This window comes from Pelobates fuscus, chromosome 7, assembly GCF_036172605.1.
Source record: "Pelobates fuscus isolate aPelFus1 chromosome 7, aPelFus1.pri, whole genome shotgun sequence".
Taxonomy (NCBI): Eukaryota; Metazoa; Chordata; class Amphibia; order Anura; family Pelobatidae; genus Pelobates; species Pelobates fuscus.
Window position 1 is genome coordinate 94,305,632 of NC_086323.1, and position 27,852 is coordinate 94,333,483.

The 27,852-nt window shown below is 41.2% G+C and overlaps 2 protein-coding genes across 2 annotated transcripts in view; one reads left to right on the forward strand and one right to left on the reverse strand.

Annotated features, from left to right (window-relative positions):
- P4HTM (prolyl 4-hydroxylase, transmembrane) overlaps positions 1-27,549 on the reverse strand; it is a 39,682-nt gene extending 12,133 nt beyond the window's left edge. Inside the window, exons 1-5 of the mRNA XM_063427377.1 lie at positions 27,212-27,549; positions 23,896-23,977; positions 12,137-12,327; positions 10,336-10,432; positions 1,130-1,292 (exon numbers count right to left, since the gene is read on the reverse strand). Coding sequence (XP_063283447.1) covers positions 1,130-1,292; positions 10,336-10,432; positions 12,137-12,327; positions 23,896-23,977; positions 27,212-27,544 — 866 coding nt within the window. The 5' untranslated portion in view covers positions 27,545-27,549. The remainder of the gene's footprint in view (positions 1-1,129; positions 1,293-10,335; positions 10,433-12,136; positions 12,328-23,895; positions 23,978-27,211) is intronic.
- LOC134568601 (secreted frizzled-related protein 5-like) lies at positions 14,660-21,739 on the forward strand. Its single transcript, XM_063427247.1, has 4 exons — positions 14,660-14,928; positions 17,376-17,545; positions 18,923-19,009; positions 21,423-21,739. Exons 1-4 carry the CDS (start codon positions 14,696-14,698, stop codon positions 21,737-21,739), a joined length of 807 nt encoding a protein of 268 aa, XP_063283317.1. The 5' UTR covers positions 14,660-14,695.
- Positions 27,550-27,852: the final 303 nt, after the last annotated feature.

Consider the following 27,852-nt stretch of genomic DNA (forward strand, 5'->3'; position numbering starts at 1 on the left):
CACTGCTTAGTAAAGTTCCCTTACTACCACCTAAATGGGTGCACACACAATTCCATCCAGTTCTAGAATACCATGTTAACTGGTTTCAGGCTGTATAACAAACACATAAACTGATTTTAGTCTGGGTCACAAAAAACAAATAAAAATTTACCATCAATATTTATCAAGCAACTGTTCTTACTTGCACGTGTATGTTTTATAAAGTAGATATTGTAGCGGTTTAGTCCAGTGGTGCAGATATCAAATAACAGATGGAATTGTTGAAATTGTATCTTGTAATGCCTTTATTTATTGGACTAACAGAATTTTGAAATGATAAGCTTTACTGTAACAGTAACAATAAAATGCGAGGGTAAAAGATCTTAATCGTGTTTGAGTGAAGGAAGTAAACATTCAGTGACCTAGACAATTAGGCCTAATTAACACAAAGTACACAAATGGGCTGGCAACATGTACAGTTCATTACATTGTTTGCAAATAATAATAATTATAGCCTAATGCTCATTTCCTCTCACCTCACTCACTTATCACTACATAAGCTCAGTAAATAACGTCCTAATTAGGGTGCTGTGTACTCAAGGCAGGTCACACGGCTTCTCATACAGAAGGAGATGTCCATAAACTATGTTTAAGGATAACTGTAAATACTATTTTCTCATCATGGGTGCTATTCACTAATGAGTGAATTAATAGGGAGATAATGGTTTTCTCATCATGGGTGCTATTCACTGAACAGTGAACAGTATAACAATAACACGTGGAATTAATCACATTGCTCTATTTGGGGTCAGGGCACAGCTTTCCAAATGTAGTCTTTGTACAATTCAATTCTAGGCTCAGTGTATACCGCCCTGCAAAAGTCTTCTATAGAAAATTGTCATTTAGCTACTTTTTGATAATTAGAGACATCTCAAGTGGGGCGGTGTTTTGTGGGCTTGGGATTCCTATATTTGTCAAACTGATTAAAAATAGATTGCAAAAAAAAACTAAGGAACTGTACCATCACTACTGCAATAAACTGCTGTTGTTAAATGGCTTGGAGTGTCTCTTTAAAGCGTGCCCAAGCAAACTGTAAAGTAACGTGATCTTTGAATAAAAGGCTGGTCACGCGATTCCCTTTTACACATACCTTTGTCGTATGGACCTTAGCACATGGTGAGCACCTTCACCCTGATAGAGCCAAGTGTGCTGGCTATTCCGGACCAAATCACTCATTGTGATCTCCTGGTTTCCCAAGTATTTATGAAAGTCTCTGAGATTTAATTTCTTGAATTCTTCCAAACTCAGGACACCTATAAAAAAATAATTGTAGATGTTGTGAAAGCATCTACATTTTCAGTAGATTTACACATTTACATTTAGCAATGAATATCTGATCTAGTACTATTTTGTGTTTCTGTACATGAACCAGTGAGAGAGTAAAAGTTAAAAAATTATATATATATATATATATATATATATATATATATATATATATATATATATATATATATATAAAGGCCATTAGGCCTGAATTTGTGGGAGGAGTAAGTCCCCTACTTAAACTCCCAGCCCCTACTCACCTCTGCCGTTCAGCTGATTGTCTATCCCCATAGCAACCAGCACTTCCGGTCCGAGCTTCCCGCCAGAACAGCTTCAGTCTCCTGCAGCAAGAGGTCCAGAGCAATCCTCCGTCCGTTCTGAGGCCCCGCCGCGCGGTTTTTCCTCCCGGTCGCGGTACCTGGCTTCCGGTCACGAGGCCGGCACGCTCACGTAAGCTAAGTGAGGGAAATAGCGTTCGGCTATTTCCCTCCGTTCGGGCCTAAAAACGTAGGGGTAGGCTCCCTCTATCTTCTTTTAACGTATCCATGCTCGTTTAACATATTCAGCGTTCGTGCAAAAACAGACGAACGCCCGTTACACTTACGCATCGTTCACGTATTCGTACGGGAAAACTGCCGAACTATGTATAAGTATAACGCTCATATTAATCGTATTTCTGTGTTACTGTTCGGTCATACGCACGAACCTCGTACTCACCTACTCACCCGTTCGTGCATCCTTAACGTTAGACGATCATCCTATTCACCCCTCGCTATTTTCCCATTCAGTACTGATCTATTCGTACGGTTTAAACGAACGCACGGTACAAATCCCTATTACGGTTAATTCTTTTAAACCATGCTAAATAAATTCATGAATTTCATTTACACGAATTTTAAATGTAAACGCATATTCCCTGTTCGCTCAGTTAACTGCTGATACCTACATGTCAGTATTGGTTATTCAATTCAGTCTAACTACCAGTCTTTTTCTTAAACTATGTTGGCCGGTTTGATATATCTAAAACATTTAAAATCTCAACAATTTATAAGATACGGTTCTTTTTTCCTACACCAATTAACCAGTAACCTACGTTTTAATATTAATTTTATTAATTCTTATAGACTTCTCATGTCACCAATATAAAGAACAGTTTTTTCTAACTATACACCAACCCTATTCAAACCCTACATACAGATATTAATTATTAAACACGATCTCCTAGGGTAATTCCGTCAAATCCACATCTGTACTACATCTTCTCCATAAAATCACGCAGTCATTTATTCTTGCTTCTGTCACATGTCTTTGGCTTTACAGATTGCATCGGTTTCTTGCATTCCTGCTCAAAAGTTGCTATTTCAAGTTCTTTTTGTTACAGGAACAGGTACAGTATTTTTCTCACTTTGGTTTCATCCAGGTCTAGGCCTCAAATACAATTAAGCTATCTAGACTTGTCACAGCAAGACATGTTGATATTTATTACATACTGTCACATCTGTCGTTAACTATTTAAATATTCATTGGTTAATCCTTAGCTCCAGTATTATTCTAGGCCTCCACCGGTTTCTACACATTAAACCAGTTACGCTCATCACAAGTTCCGTACTTCATGCAAGGTATAGTTCCCCACTCTTTCAAGACCTTTCTTATACAAGACCTTACGCGGTCTCGGTTTCATTACGATTGACTCACGGTCTTACGCCCACGGTATGTTAATTCTTTAAAAATTTCTCTACCCAGGCCTACGGTCATACTGCCATCAGGCCAAGGAAAACATCCAACCTACCTGATCCGGTACTCAGGCATACCACCAGGTACTTACGTCCTTACTCACGTACGGCAATCACTACCCCAAGGCCTCAATCAGCCTTTCTCTTTTACGCAAACTCGGCCCAATCCTATACTAAACCTTTCAGATCCCTCAATTCAGGATCTCACGTTGCGCTCCTAACAGCCAACCCTCACTACAAACCATACGTCACCACGATAAGCATAAATACAGCAACATCTGTCTTAATCCTCAGGCTTCTTCTTCAAGAACAGCAGCAGACAAGACTCGCCACATTAAAAAAATACTAGAAGGTTCTAGTTCTACGCCTCGCCCGCCCTACGCCCGCTTTAGTCAGGGTCTCACCTGTCACGGCCACACGTTTTGAATTCTCTTTACAGTCACCGAGAGGCCAACACCCTGCCACCATGTCTGTGGCCTCAATTTCCTAAGCCAAATCATAGGTAGAGCCTCTCACCGCCACTTGGCATTAGCAGGGCCTCACCTACCAAAAATCTCACAGATACGTTTTTCGCTTCGGCACTAGCATTACAGTCCAGTTCTTCCAATAAATACCATCTCTCATATCCCCCCACATTTCCTTACTCCCCTTTTAATACCTCATTCACAAAATCATTTATTTTAGAATGTCCCAGAACCAATCCCCATCGAAGAACTGCCAGAAGAGATACCGTTCACGCCAACCAGACCAGAGTCTCCAGGCGAATCTCTCACCCCTTCAACTCCCACGTCCTTGAGAGCATGGACTATTCCTAAAATTACGGCCGAGCTTAGGCTCAGGGGAATCCCCTTTCCAGCCACAGCTAGAAAGGCAAAACTTTACAGGCTGCTTTCCTACCAAGCCCCTGAGCCTAGGCCAAGCACTAGCTCTCAAGGACAGCCACCAAGCACTGGCACAGCCACCCAGGATACCCTGGCATGAATCTTGGCCAACCTACAGACCCTTAATAGCAGGCTAGCTAAGGTGGAGAGCGCCATCGCCTCCCCAGGTAATACCCTGGGCCTCCCAGTCTCCACCCCGGCTGTCCCCGCTGTACCAGCATGCCCCCCCCATACTCCCCTCGCCAACACCAGTCACAGCTATAGCTCCTTTTGAGTCACCAGCTCACTCCGTCCCAGACTATCAGGAAAGGAATCCTAGACAGGAAGGACGTGTGTCTGGTGTCTCTGCTTATAGCTTCCCAGAACATACTGGAGAACAAGGCTTACAATTACGGGGATATATCAGTAGTGCTCAAGACAAGAGGTCCCAGGCTTAATAAAAAACTTTCAATTCCCCAGTTCATGATAGCTTTTGTGATATACCGTGACGTCATCTGCACGGTGTATCCCCACAGAAGAGAGGTGGATCTAGGCATCAAGTACGGGTGCTCTTCTTTCTACGACTATCATAAGTCAGTATCAGCGAAGGTGGCAACCCATCTGAAACAGTTCAACGTTAGAATTAACTGGTGTCAGATGGATACAGAATTATTCTGTTGCCACTTCGCTGGTCTCAGGCCCTCATCTTGTGCCATATGTAATTCCACATCCCACATGGCGAACTTATGTCCCTCTGAAGCAGATCCCACCACCTCCACTCCCACCCCTCATCCCTCTTTCACCCCTCACAACAAACCAGCGGGTGGTCTACGTGACAAGCTGGGTAGGCCCATCTCCTTTTTAGGCAAGGCGCAGGTGTGCAATAATTTCAACGCAGGCTCCTGCAGTTTCAGCGCATGTAGATTATTGCACATCTGCTCCATTTGCTTCAGGGCAAATACCAAGACCATGTGTCCAGCCAGGTTGTCCCCTAACAAATGACTAACCGACATTAATGTCGACAACCTGTTTTTTTACTTAAGGTCACACCCTAGCAGGCACCTGGTGGAATATCTGACCACAGGGTTCACACACGGGTTTCTCACGGGTATAGTAGCCATCCCCTCAGGTATGTCCTAATCTCCTGTCAGCATTCAATCACTTGAATGTCCTAATCTCCTGTCAGCACGTCTAGACCCAATCTCCACAGACACTCTCCTTTCCTCAGAAATTACCAATGGTTTCATGATCGGGCCTTTCACCTCCTGGCGCACTAACCCAATCGGCATCGCAGTTCACAAATATTCTAATAAAAAACGTCTAATTATCGATTTATCGGCACCGCACTCCTCTTTTGTTCCCAGCATAAACGCACTCATTCCAGCAGATGAATTCTCACTCCAGTACTTTACTATTGACGACGCTATACAGGCCATCATCTCTTCTGGTAATCGCCCCTGGCTCAGCAAAACAGACATCAAAAACCCGTTTAAGTTACTACCCATGCACCCCTCACTCTGGCACTTGCATGGTATTAAATGGCGAGGAAAGTACTACTTCTCCACACGACTCACTTTCGGTTCTCGAAGCAGCCCCAAACTTTTCGATATCTTCGCTGAGACACTATGCTGGCTGCTTCTGAACGTCCTCAGGTGTCACTCCGTTATTCACTACCTAGACGACTTCCTACTGATAGAGCCAGGGGCACAAACACCCACCGCTATCAGCCGCACTACAGCACTTTTTTCCACACTTGGAGTACCTTTGTCCCCATCTAAAACAATTGGCCCCACAACTAAATTAACCTTTTTGGGGATAGAGCTAGATTCTGTTACCCTCAGAGCTAGCCTTCCCCATGACAAAATGACCCGCTTGAGAGGGGAGATGGACATGTTCCTGCGGAATGATGTTTGCACCAGGAAGGAACTCCAGTCCCTTCTGGGATCCCTGAACTTCGCCATGCGCATCATCCCGCAGGGAAGGTCTTTTATATCCAGGCTCCTTTGCCTGCTCCACGGGGTACCGGACTCTTGCCCAGTTTCATTGGACCCCCACGCCAAGGCTGACTTAGCTATGTGGGGGAAGTTTTTGGCAGATTGGAACGGTATCTCCATGTTTATCCCCCCTCTCTCCACTTCTTCACCCATCATTCACACAGATGCTGCAGCCAACACTGGGTTCGCAGCCATCTTTGGCAACCACTGGTTTAGGGGTCACTGGCCCGCTGAGACGGATGCCTTGCCAGGATTCAGGGAGACCTCAGCCCTATTTGAAATCTATCCCATTGTGGGGGTCGCACACATCTGGGGCCATCTCTGGTCCGGTAAGGCAGTAAAATGCTACTCTGACAACTCGGCAGCTTGCAGAATCATTAACAAGGGGCGCTCATCATCCCTGACCATCATGCGGCTGATTCGCAAGCTGACCTGGCTAGCAGCAACCGGTCAGTTTCACTTAGTTTGTTGTCACATCCCGGGTATCCACAACACTGCAGCTGATGGTCTCTCTCGCTCTCAATTCCAGGTATTCTCTCAGGCACTCCCTACGGCTCACCACCAGCCATCCAGGACACCACGGTTTCACGAACTAATCCTGGATTGAGCACACTAATGCATCACGCTAGGACTCTCACTCAACAAGCACTATCACCTAACACAGCTATCTCTTATAATAGGGCACTTACCATATTTAACAAATTCACTGCAGAATTTGGTTTACAAGGCGACCTTTCTATACAAACCATGGTGGCTTTTGCCTCTTTTTGCCACTTACATTTACAAACTTTCCCACAACACCATAAAACTTTATCTCACCGGGGTGCAGCACCATAGCCTCACAAATTTCCCTTACAACACCCCCTTCTTGTCATCATATCCCATTAAAAAGGTATGTTAAAGGTTTCAGCTCCTCTCACTATCACAAGACTACCTATAGATGGGCCTATCTTCAGATCACTTAGCAATCTCCTTGATGAATCCCCGTTTGATCCCGACACAAACCTGGTGATCAAAGCGGCTATCTATCTTGCTTTCTACGGTTTTCTCAGACCTAGAGAGTTCACTGTTGTTCGTCAAGGGGATATCACGCACAGCCTAAAAACATCGCACTTTACAAAGGTGGAGGATCACTATCTACTTCCGATCCCATCAACTTAAACCAACCATTCACTACACCCCACTGTAATTCCTCTCTTCCCTACTGATAATGCCTGGTGTCCGGTCAAGGCGCTAGACCACCTGCGGTCAACCCTTCACGAACACTTACCAGACTCTCCGCTCTTATCAATACAAGGGCAGCCGTTTATCACTGCTAAATTCATGTCTCACGTCAGAACACTATTATCTAAACTGGGTTTCAATCCGACTTCATTCTCCGGGCACTCCTTTCGCATAGGAGCCGCCTCTTCAGCCTCCAGCACTAATACACCGGTTCACATCATCAAGAGACTGGGGCGATGGAAATGTCCCTCCTTTATTTACAGGCCCACTCGTACGTTGGTTTCGGCACACCACAACCAACTTTGCCCTTACAGATACTATACATTACGTATTAAATTCCGAGCACAAATATATATATATATAAAAATAGAAAAAAATCCCAAGCACTCACGCTTTATTGTTCCTCATATGCCGGGTGCCAAAGCCTGGACTCCAAAGATAGATAGAATGCCAAATAATAGCTGCTCACTGGTCTTGTTAAAATCCAAAAGTTTTATTCAATCATGTTTAAAATCTGTGACCAACGTTTCAGTCCCCGCTCGGGACTTTCCTCAGGGTCATACAAAAAATGATATGACAACACACAATACTTGCAATGTATGTCAATATATAGCCATAACAATAATTAAGAGTGACTCACCCAGGTGCATGGTGTCCTCGGCGTTTCCGCCGTGTATACTTCCGGGTGTGCGCATTAGGTGTAAGCCCAGCTCCGCCCCTTTTCCTACGTGTTAAGGAATCTGCTAATCAGCAGAGAGGGGGTGCGGCATATCAACCACGCCTGTAGCGACGGCTATGCTTCCGGGTGTGCGCGAGCACTCATCCCGAAGCTCCACCCTCGGGGGTACACGTGACGCGTGCCGCATGAATATCGGCCAATGGGGCGTTGCTAGGCAACGTAATGCGGACAATCCACTTAATGTGTATTTAGGGAACTCCATGTGTGAGTTATAATAGTGAATATGAGTAGATGAAGGTAGGTAGGATATTAATAAATCTAATATGACATGAGGTGAATAGAAAAACCTGAACCAACTTCCATCACCTATCAGGCTTACAGCCAATATAAGTGCAGACAGAGTACAATATCTTGATTTGGAGTTAACCAGCGGGTCAAATGGGATTGAATATTCTCTATATTCAAAGCCCACTGACCGAAATACCCTCTTGCACGCTCATAGCGCACACCCTATTGCACTTAAAAAATCGATACCGAAGGCACAATTTCAACGTGTTATCCGCAACAATTCAAACCCGGATAAGATGGAATTGCAATTGGATACCATGACACAAATGTTTGTAAACAGAGGCTATGAAAGCCGGGTACTCCAAGATGCCCTCAGAATGGCTAGGACAGCGACGAATAAAGAGAAAGTACAACCCACACAGAGGATGGTGTTCCCCATGACGTTTCACAACTCTTCACATCAGATCGCAACAGTCATTAAAGAAAACTGGAAGATGGTGGCCACTGACGACATGCTCCCGAAGATTTTTAAAGAACCACCGATGATCTGCTACAGACGCAATAGAAATCTTCGTGACATATTGGTGCATACGGATCCGGTCGCCAGTTACTCTAAGACAACCAAGAGCAACATACGAGGATGCATCCGCTGCCTTGGTTGTGTGACATGTGGACATATGATTCCATCTAAAAAATTCAATCATCCACACACCAATAGAGTTTACGATATTAAGCACACCATTACCTGCAAAACTTCCTACGTTATATACAAACTGATGTGCCCATGTGGTCTATACTACGTGGGAAAAACAGAGACACAATTATGTGAACGCATTAGGGGCCACCGTTCCAGTATCAGGTTGGCCTACAGGGATGGACTTTCCGACAAACCCGTGGCCAAACATTTTTTGGACAAAGGACACCCCCTATCCTCCCTCAAGTTTGTGGGTATAGACCACATCCCCCCTCCCAAGAGGGGTGGAAATAGAGGCAAAATGTTGCTTCAGAAAGAAGCATTCTGGATATACCAGTTAGACAAGGTGGCACTTAGGGGTTTGAATGAAAACATTCCGTATTATTCATTTATTTAGCCCCCCCAACTAGTACCAGTATGATTTTATTTTTTAATTTTAGACATATAGGCTATTACCCCCTACAGGGGCTTATAGGCATATATTTTCTTTTAAAGGGCATCATTAATATGTTATCCTTATGGCAATGATGTTAAGTGTTGTGACATTTTCTTTACTTATTGCACAACGTTTTTTGCACGTTCTTTGCACAATCTTTTGCACTTTATTTATGGCACGGTATCACATTAATACTACCCAGTGTAGTATCCTCCACAGCACTTTCAACATTATATACACTAGTTACATCACCTATATGTGTTCCTAGTGGCACTATATATCTATGTTATATGCCTTTATAAGATAAAACTATATAGGTTTTTCTATTCACCTTATGTCATATTAGATTTATTAATATCCTACCTACCTTCATCTACTCATATTCACTATTATAACTCACACATGGAGTTCCCTAAATACACATTAAGTGGATTGTCCGCATTACGTTGCCTAGCAACGCCCCATTGGCCGATATTCATGCGGCACGCGTCACGTGCACCCCCGAGGGTGGAGCTTCCGGAAGCATAGCCGTCGCTACAGGCGCGGTTGATATGCCGCACCCCCTCTCTGCTGATTAGCAGATTCCTTAACACGTAGGAAAAGGGGCGGAGCTGGGCTTACACCTAATGCGCACACCCAGAAGTATACACGGCGGAAACGCCGAGGACACCATGCACCTGGGTGAGTCACTCTTAATTATTGTTATGGCTATATATTGACATACATTGCAAGTATTGTGTGTTGTCCTATCATTTTTTGTCTGACCCTGAGGAAAGTCCCGAGTGGGGACTGAAACGTTGGTCACAGATTTTAAACATGATTGAATAAAACTTTTGGATTTTAAGAAGACCGGTGAGCAGCTATTATTTGGCATTTTATATATATATATATATATATATATATATATATATATATATATATATATATATATATATATATATATATATATATATATATATATATATATTTTTTTTTTTTTTTTTTTTTTTTTCAAAGCATTTTTCTGAAAATCACTAGTAAGTGAGCCACATTTAGCTTGTGCTACTGTAATAGCTCTCGACTGACAGCCATACTCTTCTATAGTCAATATGGCCAATATTCTAGTCGGATTACATGTGACCTTACCATTTCCATCTGGATCAGCTTTAACTGCACTGTACATCTCCCGGATATTCTCAGGTGTCATCCATCTGCCATTTCCCAGGCGGGAGTGGGTTAACACCTGGAAAACAAATGTAACTGAATTACAAAGCTACTCCAGCAGTAAACTAAAAACTTTTCCATTCACAGTCAGCAAGAGAGATCTCTGCACTTCACTTATTAGTTATTCACAAGATTTGGAAAAATGTTGGCACAGCATTTATTCAATGCTCCTGCAATGAGAAACACTTCATTTTATATTAAAGAGGGCAGACAGTCACTGCTGCATAGCATGCAACTGATCTTCACTCCCCCATTAACAAATGTGCTCACTTCAGCTGAGACAACTTGTAAATATGAAATCATATATGCTACCTTAAAAGTAGTTCTCCCATTAGAAATGAAGTTCTTGCAGCAATGGAATTAAAAGATATGAACCCTAATATTCTCCTCTTACTCTACAGTCGCACACAAAAATCACTGGTTTGGTTTTATGGGGTGTTAACCTTACCAGAACATTGTTATTTTGAGATACTGGTCATTCTGATATATTACCTGAAAGACATAGTATACATTACCAAATTAATGTCCTTTTAGCATCATTATTCCAATGAATATGATACATATATATGTGTATGATTAGTGTGGAATACACGCAGTATCCTTAACCCCCACATTTATCATCTGTACCCCTTTTCCTACTTGCATTGTCAAAATTAATAAGATTTACAATGTTAAAAGAATCTTAGAATTCTCTTAAAGTTGTTTTGGTTTTTTTTATCTTATTTACCTTATATACTCCAGTATAAGCAGATTTTTTCAGCAAATTTTTTATGCTGAAAAAGCCCCCCCTCGGCTTATACTCGAGTAAGCGTCTGTATTATGGCAACTTACATTGCCATAATACAGGCCAGGACCGCCGGGCTCATGACAAGCCTGGCGGTACGGGGGGGGGGGGGGGGGGGGGAAGGGGCAGAAGCTGTTACTTACCTTCCCAGAAGCTCCCTTCAGCTCCCCTGTCTAAATCTCGTGAGTCCCGCGGCCGTCAGAGCGTTGCCATGGGTTACCAAGGCAACTCTCCACGCGGCACGCTGACCGTAAGACTTACATAGGGGAGCTGGAGGGAGCTGCTGGGAAGGTTAGTAATAGCTTCTTTGCCCCCCTCCCCCCCACTGCTCAGTACATGCCACTGGACAGCCAGTGAATGCCATATCCCCCCTCCCTGGCCAAGTAACAAGCAGGGAGGGGGGACTAAAACCAAAGTTAAAAAACACAAATATTAAAATAATAAAAATGCCCTTCCCCCACCCAGTTTACACAAACACACTCTCTGCATTATATACACACACACTGCATTCACACAACACACACTCTGCATTATATACACACTGCATTCGCACAAACACACTCTGCATTATATACACACACACACTGCATTCACACAAACACACACTGCATTATATACGCACACACTGTGCATTAATTATATACACACACTACACACACACACACACACTGAAAATAAATATTCAAAAACATTTAACCTACTGATGCGTCAATTAATGTAATTTTATTGGTAATTTTTTTTTATTTTTTTTTTACATTTACCAGTAGCTGCTGCATTTCCCACCCTAGGCTTATACTCGAGTCAATGAGTTTTCCCATTTTTTTGTGGTAAAATTAGGTGCCTCGGCTTATATTTGGGTCAGCTTATACTCTAGTATACACGGCAACTGCTCTTTGGATCACTTTTCCTGTCTCCCTAGGACATTCTCCCCATACTTACCTCTTTTATCTGTAGCTGCCCATCCTGATTGTGGTCCAGAAGATTAAATATGTCCGCCTTGCTTATCTCGAGGTTATCCATGGCCTCCTTATAGCCATCCACAGGCAAAATTTGACTTGCCTGCAGTCCTTTCAGCTGGGCGAGGTGAATAAGTAGCTTACACTCCTCTACTGTCAGAAAATTTGGGATTTCTAAAAGGCATAAAAGAAAAGGAACATATAAAAGCATGCCTTCACTGGTGTGTATACACGGAGATCTCAAAAAACTTACACAATATTCTCAGGAAAAATCAAGTAAAAAAAATACAGAACAAAGGTGATAAACTTCTGCACTTCAAAGAAAATCGGAAAGCTAAGAGGATTTAACCTCTTAAGGACCAAACTTCTGGAATAAAAGGGAATCATGACATGTCACACATTTCATGTGTCCTTAAGGGGTTAAACTAGGTATTTAGGAGATTTTAGGCTGGAAATTTTTTTTAAATTGCCACTTCCTTCGGTTCAATGTTAATAAATTCCTAAGAATGTTATTCACTACAATTGCGAAGTTAAAATACAATAGCAGAATTGAATTAAACAATAAACATTGGCTTTTTGACTATTCACAGAAGTAGACTTTGGCATGTTTATGTATTGTACAACTCTAATGATAGCATAATTCACTAAACTGTTAATTGACTTGAATCGACTGGGTTTTGCAAATTTTAGGCCAAAATGGCTGTACTGCAAAAACGTTAAAATATATTCACATTTGAAGTTTTTTTTGCTTTCTGTAAATCCCCAGGTGTTGTAGCTTCTGCAGTGAGATATCCTCAAAACTCTACCCAGTAACTCATGGTGTTCATTTAGAACAAGTAATTATGAGCACAGCACAGATTTCTTGGATTTGTAGTTTAAATGCCAGCTTTCTACATCCTACTCTGAACTATAGTCATTTTACAGCAAAAAGAAAAACAAAGCTTGTTGGTTAGGAGTAACAAAATGATAAACTCCAAAATCAAATGAAGAAAAGGAAAACAAAAGATCAATTATTTAATTCTTTGCATAATTGAACCCCTTCAATCTGTCGAAACGGCTGTGACCAATGTATCCAACGATTAAATTGCTGCTAAATCCTGCGGCCATTACTCTATCCTAATTCTCCTTGATATTTCTGCTGCCTTTGACACTGTTGATAATCAACAGCTTCTTCGCATTCTTCGTAATTTTGGTCTACGGGATACTGCTCTCTCCTGGTGCTCCTCCTACCTCTCCCAGCGCCCTTTTAATGTTTATTACTCTGACTCTACCTCTTCCTCCCCCTTCTTTGTCAGCGTCCCCCAAGGTTCTGGAGTTGGTCCCCTACTGTTTTCCATCTATACTGCCTCCCATGGTAAACTCATCAGCTCCTTTGGCTTCCGTTATCATTTCCATGCAGATGCAGATGATCTGTAGGAAGACAATGTAATAGAGCAGCAAGAAATGCTAGCAGAATGCTTGGTTGTATAGGGAGAGGTATTAGCAGTAGAAAGAGGGTAGTGCTCATGCCATTGTACAGAACACTGGTGAGACCTCACTTGGAGTATTGTACGCAGTACTGGAGACCGTATCTTCAGAAGGATATTGATACTTTAGAGAGAGTTCATATAGAAGGGCTACTAAACTGGTTTATGGATTGCAGGCGCTATATAAATAAATAATTTTTTTTATTAATAATAATAATAATAATATTTTAAAAGCAATTTTGGACGGAGTATATTTTGCCCTAAAACTTTTTTCATTGCAAGTCCTGGTTTAACAAATAAACCCCAAAAGAGACTTGATATATATCAATATGCAAAAATTGCAACTTCCAAGACAATGAAAAAAAGAAGAAAAAAAAAACCATGCTTGCAGAAAAGTTTTTTTAAACAAGTCCTTTACCTGCAAATGACCATTAACCAGAGTAAATTGTTTAAAAAGTAAGCTCTTAATCTAAACGATGTCAATCAATGTCTGTTTGAGAATACTCAGTACTCCTACTACTAATCCTTTGTAAACAAATGATTGTTGCTTTTTGTGACAGGATCAGCAAGAGGGGGATATTTGTTTAAGATAATTAAGGATTACAAAATCAGAAAAAGGAACTGTGGGTTGAACAAATGGCTTCCACTATAGATTCAATTAAGAAAAAAAATACAATAATGTGCGTAGATAAAGCAGTGGGTAGGAGGGTTCAAACATTCAAAAATCTTGTCACCCCTCATTACAACACATGCTGATCTAAGCAGACCCCCTACATGATGAGATAATCAGGACCATTGGCAAACACAAGCCATGGTATTGTCCCTACCACAAGGACCCCAGGTGTGTGGTATCCTAATGAGAAAGGATTAGCAGTGAACTGGCTTCCTTTAGAATAAAAACCATTAGCAGAAAGCAGAAGAAAATCACTTCCCTGATCACTTGCAAGGAGCAGTCCTAGGTTCTCACCCCTTGTGCCTAAAGGAACAACACTATGACACAGTCATATCAGGGCCAAGCATGGCTGTATTCACTCCTTGTAGTTTTGGTATGTTTCTTGACCGGCAGTTCCCAAGCTATGTATGTGGACTTCCTGAGTAGTTCTTCAAGATGCATGCGGATCCCAAGGACCATGGCTCTTTGCTATGATATTGGATATACAGATATGAGGATACCCAATTTATTAGAGCATGAATCAATGGCGGAAGTGATCCAACAATCTGCTAGTTGGCTACCCCTGCTTGCTAGAGAGTGCCACCCCGATGCACGTATCTTTCTCTGCTCTCTCTTTGCACCAATTTGCTTAGACAGGTAAGGTACTTAAACTTTTTTTCCCCACTCACAATACAGGATTAATTAGCATAAGGATATTTTAACACAGGGACAGCAGAAAGACAGACTCACAGGTATTATAGCACTATAAGACACATGATGACTTCATGGCCCTGTCAAAGCATCATGGGAGTTGCAGTTCTACAATAGTCACTTTTGTTTTAACATCTTTGCCAGCAATTTCCACACGGATACAGTCACAGAAAACAATTTTCACAATTTTCTTTCACAAATACTGTATCCAGTTCTAAATTCTATGAGCTCTAATGTTTTCCTTGCTGTTATATGAAAACAGTACAGCATCATTTGGTTTTCCTGTTCATACCAGGAAACAGCCCTCGTAATGTTTTAGGGCTGAGCAATTAACAGCCATATTTCCCCATTAGTGAGCTTTGAATTGTTAAATGTCTCTTTGAATTACACATGACTGACCTTTGCTTGCGTCAATCGATGTCTCTAAGCAGCACGCTCTCTTTGTTCCAATGAAATAGGACCATTGTGACCACACACAGTCCCTTAAAATAAAGCCTCATACCTCAAATGGACCGGCGCCTTATTAATCATGATTAATCAGTTGTAAAAGGCTGAGCAATGCACTTTAATGCATTTGGGATTGAGAAAGGTTTATATAAGAGTTCCCCTGATATTTGTAGTTGTCAAGCAAGCGGTTAATCAGAAAGGGAACATTTTAAGAAGCCGAGAATACATGAATCCTTTGGGAGGACATAAAAGTGTTGTAAAGTTTTTAAAAGTTGAAACCAGTGGAATCAGCTGAAACATTACATTTGTTTCATTGGTGTCTGCTTTTAGAAATCTGTCCCACTTTTGTTTTAGGGACACTTTTATAAAACATTGCTCATGAAGTTTTTAAATCCCAGATACAAATGTATTTTAAACACTAGATAAAACTTTTAAGCATTTTTTGTGCTGAAAAACCCCAACTCGGCTTATACTCGAGTCACTGTCTGTATTATGGCAATTTATATTGCCATAATACAGACAATGGGGCTGTGTGCGGTTACTTACCTCTCCTGCAGCTCCTGTCAGCTCTCTCCTCCTCCGCGGCGGTCCGTTCAGCACCTCTGTCAGCTCCCAGTGTAAGTCTCGCGAGAGCCGCGGGGTCATAGTGCGGCTCTCGCGATACTTACGCTGTGAGCTGACAGAAGAGCTGCACGGACCGGCGCGGAGGAGAAGGGAGCTGACAGGAGCTGCAGGAGAGGTAAGTGCTCTCTGCCAGCCCCCCTCGACCCCCCCCCTTAACTGCCAATGCCACTGGACCACCAGGGAAGGAGAGCCCCCCTCCCTGCCATGTATCAAGCAGGGAGGGGGGACGAAAAAAATAATAACAATAATAAAATAATAAAAATAAATAATTAATAATATAACAAAAAAATTAAAATAATAATAATAAAAAAAATATTACAAATGCCCACCCCCCACCAAGGCTCTGCATCACACTCACACACACTGCACTCATATACACACAGAGTAAATAAATATTCAATTAATATAATTTTTTTAGGATCTAATTTTATTTAGAAATTTACCAGTAGCTGCTGCATTTCCCACCCTAGTCTTATACTCGAGTCAATAAGTTTTCCCAGTTTTTTGGGGTAAAATTAGGGGCCTCGGCTTATATTCGGGTCGGCTTATACATGAGTATATACGGTATATATCCTGAAAAATAAATGTTCAGACTTATTAGTTTGACAGATTGAAACAGAATACAGTAGATTGTAAATTATCTGACAATATGTTTACCAGCAGTCAGTCATCTAACCAACCAACGGTAATGCATAATCCAGCATCAACTGATGCTTCAAACTGATTATCAGGTAACACATTATCCGTTAGTACAGGTGGAAGATCCACCAATTACGAAGTCAGCATTTTCAAAGATATTCAATTAAGAATAATAGTTATTTTGCAAGATGAACCACACTTTTGGATTGATCTATTATCTGGCAATAAAATTGGCAACATATGCAGTAAAAAAAAAAACCACAAATTATAGGTTACATTTTTGTGGGTCAGTCACCGGAAAACCAGCAAAATCCCTGATTTATGTTTATTGAGAACTCTACACCAGAATTGATCTACTTTACTCAATTTATACACAATTCCCTTGAATCTAGGCACTAGTTATATCATATCTGGAATGTGAATCGGTTATTCTTATTCAAGAGAACATAGAACCTGTGTGTGGGACCAGACTATATAAGGTGTTGTAATGACCATTTACATACAGTGAAATGCCAGTGGTGTCACTTGAACTAAAATCTGTCTATGTTCTTGTGGAGTCTGGAATGGGAAATATAGTTCAGAAAGATATGTAGTACCAAGGGGATTTGTAGTCTGAATTACCATCTGACCTCTGCCACTAAAGTAGATAAAACACATATACCCTGCATTATTTCTTTTAACAGACTTATCTATCCGTGCCGCAGTCTGTGCGAGGCAGTTCGGAACAGTTGTGCACCCATCATGGCCTGCTATGGTTACCCGTGGCCAGAGATACTGAAATGTGACAAGTTCCCTGTTGACCATGGAATGTGCATTTCCCCTATCAGTGATGGTACAAGTTCCAGCCGCAGAAGTAAGTAATTTCTTCATCTCTTGCAGCTATGCCAAAGACTTGCAAATTATCTGCTTGTATGATTGATGATTAGTTTAACTATTGTATTCAATTGTTACCTGCCCTTGTATCTATGTATATTCCTGGCACTGAACGATGTAGAGTAAAATTTCCATGAGTATGCAAAAAAAAAGCACAAATAAATAAGTTTAAACATTATTTAAAAGGACACTCAAGGCACCATAACCTCTTCAGTGCACTGTAGTGGTTATTGTGCCATGAGTTCCCAGGCACTGCCTGCTGGTAATCTGTCAAACCGTTTATGAATGGTTTGACACTTGTCAGACTGCGTTGGGCACCTATGGTTTTTCTAGTCTGTGTTCGTCTGATTAAAAAAAAAATGTAAAAAAAATTCTACTTCCACATTATACCAAATCACAACAGGTTTAAACAGTATTCAGTGGCTGGAAGTGGCAACTGATGGCTCTTTGCCAATAAACACGGTTTATAGAAAGAAAAAAAAATGGCCGGCACAAATACACAGCGCCCTAAAGTGAGCATTATCACCATTGTTTATATTGACTGAATGAACACTGTTTAAACATGGTACAAGTTGGTATGATAACTTTCCAAACAGAAAAATAAATGTCAAACCAATTGTAAATGTTTGATACATTTGCAGTACCGTAAGTACTAAAGAGTGTTCTAGCAGCTAGGGTGGCCAAAGGTGACCCTTTATCAGTTACATGGATTGAAATATAGAATATTTTCTTACAGAACATGAGCAATCTGTCAGCGATATAGCAATATAGATAAAGGGGGAACCAATAAGCACTTTAGCTGCCGTGATCTCATTTTTACTTTGTTACCTAGTGAGGACAGAAAGGCAGGCGATGTGTGACACTGGCAGTACAGATCTCTGTTAAATGTTATCTTCATGTCGTGTTCTAGTACAGACTGAAGGCACTAAGATATGATGCCTTAATGCAATGTCGTCAGTCTTCACTACACACGGGAGGGAGGTGGTATCAGAAACCTATTATGCTTTTCCCCAACCCTCAAAGGGTATGTAATAAGCATAGAGGATGTCACACAATGTGTGTGGTGGGCACGTAACAAAATAACTATGCACATGGCTTCCTTCTATTTCGTTATCACATTCGATAAGTAGATGAAGACTGCTCTTAACTGTAGATCTAAAGGATGAATTATGAATAAATCCTGATCTCTTATGCAGCGGGATACAGAGTTGTTAAGTGATCGCTGTAGAGACAAGGTTACATTAAATTTGAGAAGAGCCATGTTTGTCTACATTCCTTGTCAGTTTGTCTACTTAAATATCAGTAAACTATGCATGAGATTCAGGAATGCTACAGCTCTTTTTGTTTGTTACAGCAGTGCCCAGAGCGAGCTGTCGGGACTGTGAGCTTGAGGAAGCCAGCACCAGCAAAGAGATCCTGGATATATTCTGTGCTAATGATTTCAGTAAGTAAATCCAGCAATGAGACTGTTCTATGAATGTCTGGTTCATAAAACACACTGGTGTCTAACACAATTGAAAAATATATAGCTATCCCCATTATAAAATCTAGGTTCTGCTCCAAATATAACCAATATCCTGGGGGTTAGTAATAACCAGGATTATGCATCATTCACGGAACCATCTGGGGAAGTTGCATTACGATTCACTTCTTTCCATCTATCAGAATGACCTCAAATAAAATAATACAATGCATATGTATGTGCTCCACTTTCTACCTGGTAAGACAGAAACAAAAAGGGACATAACAAGATGGAATCATTTAGAATTGAAAGCAGAATTGCAGATTTTTGTCTAAAATAGCCAAACTAGAAAAACGTTTCTAATTTTACTATTTTGGTCTAAATAGAATTCACAATTCCCCTGTTCATTCTGTACAGTATCTGCCTTAGTAAATAACTTGATTGAGTGCTAATGGGATTAACACACACACATACATAGAGCTATTAACTAAACTGTGAACTGCCAAGAATTGACCTGTGAACTTAAAATCGAAAAAAGGTTTTCTCCATCTTATCTATTTTTGGCCTATTTGTCTTTAAGCAAGTTGCTATTTGGTTAAAAAATATATATATAATAATTAACCAATAGCAGTTTAATACAATACATTTTTTTAAAAAATTAATTATTATAAAAACAGTATTGGAAGGAATTTGGTAGCAAAGTGATACTCCACGGTCCAAATACAAGTAAAAAAATATATATTTTTTTTAATAACAAATCACTGTTAGGAAATGCATAAAGTATGCAGTTAATTAGGATTTTTTTTTTCATTGGGGGAACATCTAATGCTGTATATCTTATCTCTACAGCCGTTGCAATCCCTCCTTCTCTAACCCTGCCCAGACTTCCTGTGGCTGTCCAATCACAGACTTCCCAATGCAGCTCAATGAGAAGTCTTTGCAGGGCAGGTGTTCTGGGCAATTGTCTGCCTTTTAAGTTTAGCTCCAGGATGCTAACCAGACCAGAAAGTAGCAGGACTGGTTGTCTGATTGACTGGCTAATTTGTAAAAGTGTCAATTTCTATTGAAATTTGCACTCTTTATAAAATGCAAAAAAGCACACACTTTTCAAAGGCAAAGCACTTCAGCAAGCTAAAGTGCTTTAGGTCTTTGGAGTGTTCCTTTAACAAATCTAATCACAATGAACCTAAATGTTTCATTTACAAAATAATCTATTTCTCCATGAAATGTGTATATTGGGGATTTTTGAACAAAACTCCTAAAGCACACTATTTATATAGATTACCGTCCTATCACACTAGCAAAAGGCAGTTAGCATGTATCCACTTCTGCCAACCTGTGCAAGACAATCCTTTTAAGCAAAGGATCCGCTAAAAGGACCAATATAGGGTCTTTAGGCCCCCCCACACCCTCAGGGTCCCACTCCCGCTGGGCTGAAGGGGTTAAAACACTTACCTTTCTCCAGCTGGATAAACCCTCAATGTAAACATAGCAGTTTCTCTGTAACTGCTATGTTTTCAGCTACAGGGTTAACACCAGAGGGACCTGGCACCCAGACCACTTCATTTAGCGGAAGTGGTGTGGGTGCCTATAGTGGTCCTTTAAGCTAGTGAATAAAGAGCAAAGATGCACAATTCAGACCTTCCCAGCTAGCCGAGCCACACATTCTATTTAGCTGCAATTCAGACCTTCCCAGCTAGCCGAGCCACACATTCTATTTAGCTGCAATTCAGACCTTCCCAGCTAGCCGAGCCACACATTCTATTTAGCTGCAATTCAGACCTTCCCAGCTAGCCGAGCCACACATTCTATTTAGCTGCAATTCAGCAAAACTTGAGGTTTACTGAATAAGCTCTTCTTTTGCATATGGAATATATATAATATGCTCAAAAAGTGTCATTTGATAACCCTGCTCTGACAGGGTTATTAACTAAATTGAGAATTCAAAGTTCAGCTACTTTGGCCTTGAATTTGAAATCCACTTTCAATTCTCACTTTACTGAAAACCCATCTAAATCAATAATTTTCAGGTGAGTGGGGCTACTGTTTCTCATATATGTTTCATACAGAATATACTGATTCATCCAGAGTAATTCTACGTAATGTATGGCTTTTTGCGCAAGTCAGAATTAAAAGTGCATTGAAAATGAGTTTCAAATTTAAAGTCACAGTAGCCAAACAAAGCATAGCGGGCTGGAATTTTTACAATTTGGCTATTTTAACCTTAAATTTGAAATTTACTTTGAAATCTTACTTTAGTAAACAACTCTAAATTTTATAACCGTTTATATGCATGTAAAGCAAGATGTATGTATATGCTTTTAGACAACCTAAAAGTTACCCAATTCATGAACTAAATAGTAATTTATTTTTATCAAAAAATATGTTTCTTCAGCTGTCAAGGTACGAATTGCTAAGAAAAACATGACTTCTCCAACCGTATCAGACTTTGATATGGATTCCAAGGTAGAAATTGTCAAACATGGACCCCTAGCCAAATTGGAGATCTTTCCCAAACTTCAGCGATGGCTGGATCTAGATGCTACATGTGTGCAGAATATTATGCGCGGAACACGGATGGGCTCCTATGTCATTAGCGGAAATGTGCAAGAAGACAAGGTCGTTGTGAATAATGCTTACGCTTGGCAGAAAAAGAACAAAAATCTACAATATGCTGTAAGGAAATGGAAACATCACAAATGCCGGTCATAGGAACACTTGCTAGTATCTAGTCTCAGAGATAACCTGGTTAAACCGACAGATTACAGAGGCTTCACTGACCACGAATGCTTAGTATGAATGCTGTATATATTACTGGATATTTGTGGACTGACTTCCTGTAATGGCATCAAATCAATAAGCAGGGTTATGCACAAATGTCTGGATCTCGCAAGGGAATTTCACAATTTATGCCAAAATAGCCAATTTGGAATTGAAGATTTTTTTTTGTCCTAATATGTGAAATTCCCTGGTCAATTCCTTCCATCTTCGTGAATAACTGTGATGCAGACACTTCTTCCATATCAAATCTTTATTGGCCTACTAAGCAACAACAACAAGCAGAAAAGGCCACATTGCACATCTTAAAATAAATTCTACAACAGATGGTTATTTGCAGTGGGTGGGAGCTTTGATTGAGACTGTGTAAAGTGTTACTAATGACTATTGTTGCTAAATAGAATGTGTCACAGAAACAAACAAACCTGTAAATAAAACCATATAGGTGGTTATTTATCAAATACTAAAAGTAGGGCAATCACCACGGAAACCACTGCAACCAGCAGGCACATTCTTTTTGTGACTCCTCTCCTTTTATATATTTGCACCACATTTTAGAACAAAACCCTATGATATATAAATCCCCCACAGTGTTAAAAATTGCATAAATTGTGACGACATTTTGAAAGAGTTTTATGAAATTTTAATGATGGACTTTTTCTAATTAATTTATCATGAAACTCTTTGACATTTACAGACTAAATCAGGATTTGAAAGAATTGGCTCTGAAATTGCAAATGTTATTCTGAAATAACGAAATTAGACAAATTTACCAATTTAGCTATTTTTCCCTTTCAAAGTACTAACTGGAACAAATGTTTTTTTTTTTTTATAATTCTCTTGTCAATTCACCACAATTCCCAGTTTTATAAATACATATCACTGTCATGTATCTAGCTACTTCCCCTCTCTCCTGATTTAATCAGTAGTAATAAATACAATTGGAAATATTAAGAAGATAAAATAAATCCAATTGGGAAGTGGTGGCCAAATGTATGGAAAGATTTTTTTTCTTTTCAACAAACCTAAATGAGGAAATGTGCTATTAAACTAGTGAACCACTTAAAACAATTTGTGATACTTTGGATTTAATGTATATTATTTTATTCATGTGACACAGGTAATTCTTGAGCCATTCTCGAGGCGCAAAAAAAAAAAAAAAATGAAGTCAAATAATACTAGCCTAACAACTAAAGTATATGTAAAAGAAATTCACTTTTCTATGTAAATAAATATTTAAGTAAAATAATGTATGTGTTATATGTGCTTTTATGTTTTGTTGTAAAGGATGTGTGAATTAAATAAATATGTTATTTTGATCACTGAGGGTCACATTCACTAAACCAGTGGTTCTTAACTCCTGGGACACATCATATTCATCTGTTCCCACACAGCTCCCTCCAATAAATAAATGGTTTAACATAGCATCCGTGTCTTCCTCAATGATATGGAAAACAAGAGTCTAAAGAAGATATTTGCATAATTTTTTGTTTAGTACACCTTAGAAAGCTGGGTCATGGGGCTATTTTTACAAATGAATAATGTATTGCTAAGTTAATGTCGTGTACATAATTTTGATAGACGTCATAAAAAGGTTAAAACTCCTGTATTAAACAGTGCGCTATAGTGTGTTTCCAGATGACAAAGTCTTTAAACATTTTAGGACTAACATACCCAAGCAGAAAGAAAAAAAAAACTAAACACCAACTCAGCGGAGATAACTCAGAAACTTTGACTTTTTGTAATTTGGTCATTAGCTCATTATTTAATGAATAAAATGCTAAATATAAAACGTTGCCCTCTGCAGTAGGGGAAATGGATTAGGGGTAATTTATGGGATCATGATACATACAATTACATATTGTGTTGACTTCAGAAAATAATATTTTTTCTTGTTGGTCATCTGAAGATAGATTTAAATGTCGCTCGGTTTTAGATTTCTCTCTCCTTACAAACAAATTTAATACAAAGGCAGGGAGGAGTTATCATGGCAGTAAGACGATTACATTTTATTACAGCTGCTAGAAGCACCATCTAAACCATTTCAAATGTTTCTAAATCACACACGACCCAGAAAACAAATCGCTTACCAAAAAGCAGTGGTTTCAGACTCAGGGTTTTTATTTCATGGATTTTATTTTGGACCAATTCAAGCTTCTGCCTGTGACCCACCTGAAATGGAAACAACATTTCATACTTATTTCTCTTCACTCAATTACAATGTTTGGTTATTATTTAAATAGCAACAACAAATTCTGCAGTGCTGTGTCATGGGAAAATAAAAAATAATGACAAACAAATTAACAAAAATTTTCCCCAAGGTTAGTAGCTCATTTAGAAGACATTTGGCTGTTAGAGTAGGACCTGCTAAAGATGGGGTACTTTGACGTTGTGGCAGGCTTATGCAATGTATGATCATATAATGTAACTAAACATTCATTATTTTTTGCCTAGATTAGGTGTTTTTTTAAAAACTAACCAAATCTGTCAGCACCAAAGTTGCTGTTTAGTGGATAAGGGAGTGCACTGGATTTTCATTTTTATTGTACTTTTTGGCTCCCAGCAGCACCCTATTTATGCATGTTTAGGTGAGTGCAGCCAGCCCCTTGTTTAAACAAATTAATGAGAGAGAGTTAGATGGCACAGTTCAAATGCAATGCTGCTGCAGTGGATATGGTGCTAGTAGGTGCCATCCCCTGGTTATTAGTCAAACCATTTTTCCAGCAGTTTAATCAAAATTTATGTTTTTCAAGACACACCCAGAATAGCCCTTTATTCATAATTTATTCACCGTTTTGCAGACATTTCTGACACGCTCACCCTGTAAATGCAATCCAAATAAGGACAAAACTGATATTGCTAATACGGCCTGACCCCCTCCCGCACCGCATTAGATATATCAATTTTGTGATGCTCTCAGTCAATTAAATCTGTCAAAGATGGGTGAAATTGTGACTGATATCTGAAAAGGACCGCCAGACCTTTTGTGCCTGGAAGACCCATGTATCAAACAGTTGGTAATGTTTTGCCTACTTACCAATGGTGGGAACAAGGAAATTCTTTGCACCATAGCCACTACAGCCATTGGCAGAACAATCAGGATAATGAAGGGCACGAGTATGACAAGGCCCAGTGTGTTCATCGTGTCACAGGGGACCAAAGAGGGCTAGACTGGCCCACCAGGAAATTAGGACATTTTACGGTGAGCTGCGCTCTTGCCTGGGGCCATCCAATGCAGAGTAGGAGGAACCGCGAGGGAGCACACTGCTCATTGTTCCCTCGCAATTTGGCAGTGTGAAAGGCTGCTGGGATTTGTGTCAATATATCCCAGCAACCAGATCTCAGACAAGGGAAGCACCAGAATGGACAAACTAGGTATAATTTATGTTCTATTTTATTTAAAAGGTTTAATGAGGTATTAGGCTTAGAAAATGCTTGTCAGGGCAAGAAAAGGAGTTAATAATGCAGAAGTGAAAACTGTTCTTCCCCATTGATTGAAATGTAAAAGGCTGACCATTATCTCACATGGGGACCGAGAAGGTTTTGTTGTTATTATATATGCCAATGTACGGTGTGAGGTTGCCTCATAATACTGTAGTACATAAAGTAGATTCCACAAATGTCAGTCGCTCAAACGCTCACAATCAGCCAAATCAACACATATTACTCTCAGCCAACCACTACATACATGCCATATTGCTTAGGGTGGAGCATGTAGGAACAACAAGGGGGGCCCTTCTTTGATTCTTGTACTGGGGCCACGTGGCTCCTAGTTATACCCCTAACTATAGTGCATTATATGTGATTGCGGTGTACATATATACTATCACCAGTGGTCAATATGTCAAGTCCTAAGCGAATAGCCAGGACTAGAATTTACTTGTCACTAAAAACCTTCTACTACTACGTGACCTCTGGGAACATACAGACCAATAACGTTTGCAGTTGCCCTACATCTATATGTCTGACAGACTCCAAGCATATGGGTTCACCAAGTAGTTGCATAAGTTCCATATTTGCAGTCTTTACTGGTATAGGGATGACAAAACATTAAAAGCTAAAACAAATAGGAAAATAATATAAATACAACTGTAATCAAGTAGTACGCAACGTAAAAGTTAACATGCTGCACGTTGTTTTGAGTTTTTCAAGATATAATGTTTATCAGACGTGCAGCCACTGTTACAATACCGGTAAGCTGCTTCTTTCAAACAACATTGAGGCAGTGGGGATCCATAACACTTCTGCCAGTGGAATTATTCAGCCCTAATCTCATGGTACATTGACCGTTCCATTAACAACTAATGAGTGATCCCTTGGACAATTACCAGTAGGTTTCCTTATTATTAGCAGTGGGTTGTGCCTTATTAGGGAGAATTACAGGATAGGGAAAAGGGGGAGGGAGAAGGTGATTAAGGGTACATGCTAGAGCAAAGTAAAGAGCACGTTGTACAGTACAAATGAGCTCCTCCAGCATCCTGTTGGGGCTTTTCTCCCTAGGTAGGATACTCTGCATACAGTCTGATTTATCTGGATACCCCCAGAAACCATAGCTTGACTTACCGTGAAGCACACAGGACCCATAACCTGACCTACCCGGATGCCCACTCATACCCTGATATCTCTAGGACTAATAGCCTAACTTTCCCTGATATCTCTAGGAGCCATAACTTTACCTACCCTGATGGCCACTCACAGTCTGGCTTACCCTGATGGCCACTCACAGCCTGGCTTACCCCGATTCCCACTCACAGCCTGACTCACCCCGATGCCCACTCACAGCCTGACTCACCCCGATGCCCACTCACAGCCTGACTCACCCCGATGCCCACTCACAGCCTGACTCACCCCGATGCCCACTCACAGTCTGACTCACCCCGATGCCCACTCACAGTCTGACTCACCCTGATGCCCACTCACAGCCTGACTCACCCCGATGCCCACTCACAGTCAGACTCACCCTGATGCCCACTCACAGTCAGACTCACCCTGATGCCCACTCACAGTCAGACTCACCCTGATGCCCACTCACAGTCAGACTCACCCTGATGCCCACTCAGTCAGACTCACCCTGATGCCCACTCACAGCCTGACTCACCCTGATGCCCACTCACAGCCTGACTCACCGTGATGCCCACTCACAGCCTGACTCACCCTGATGCCCACTCACAGCCTGACTCACCCTGATGCCCACTCACAGTCTGACTCACCCTGATGCCCACTCACAGTCTGACTCACCCTGATGCCCACTCACAGTCTGACTCACCCTGATGCCCACTCACAGTCAGACTCACCCCGATGCCCACTCACAGCCTGACTCACCCCGATGCCCACTCACAGCCTGACTCACCCCGATGCCCACTCACAGCCTGACTCACCCCGATGCCCACTCACAGCCTGACTCACCCTGATGCCCTCCAGACGGGGCAGGTAGCTGTGAGGCCCCTCTTGCTCTCGCTGGATCCTAGCCCTGGGCTCAGGGACCGGCGGCTCGGGCGATGTGCTGACTCCGTTGGCCCCCGGGTCCCCTTGCTGGGAGCCGTTCGTGTAGTAGACGTAGAACAGCAGGGCGATGACATTGATGATGTAGACATGCACGAACACCATCACCACCACGAAGTACGAGCGAGAGCACACCCCGCCGCCCTTCGGTAACCCCGCCAGCCTGTCCCGGGACCCCGGCGGGGTATCCTCGTCATGGTGCGGCGGCAGGGGACCCCCATTGCCCGGGTCCTCCATTCCCCCCCCCCCGCCACACACACCGGCTCTGACAGGAGGCGCGATGAGCGCGCGTTACCCTGGAAACCTGCAGCGCGAGCTGTCACTGGCAACGGGAGCGCGCGCTGTCACGTGAGGTCCAGGGGGGGGGAGGTTGCTAGGAGACGGACGGCAGAGCCCAGGGGTCATCCCTGTGTGCGGGTTATTTAAATGATATACAGAATACAGTGATCAGAGAGACTGTATTATTATATGTATTATTATACACCTAGTTTTCCTGTATTATTACACGGGGTCTGAATAGAAATCCTATACCTGCTATATCATGT

What these genes read in the sequence shown, in the direction of transcription:
- LOC134568601 (XM_063427247.1), top strand. Translation starts at nt 14,696, where the DNA reads ATGTATGTGGACTTCCTGAGTAGTTCTTCAAGATGCATGCGGATCCCA. An exon ending in TACAAGTTCCAGCCGCAGAA is followed by an intron (nt 17,546 to 18,922) that starts GTAAGTAATTTC and finishes TTGTTACAGCAG; the next exon opens with TGCCCAGAGCGAGCTGTCGG. An exon ending in ATTCTGTGCTAATGATTTCA is followed by an intron (nt 19,010 to 21,422) that starts GTAAGTAAATCC and finishes ATGTTTCTTCAG; the next exon opens with CTGTCAAGGTACGAATTGCT.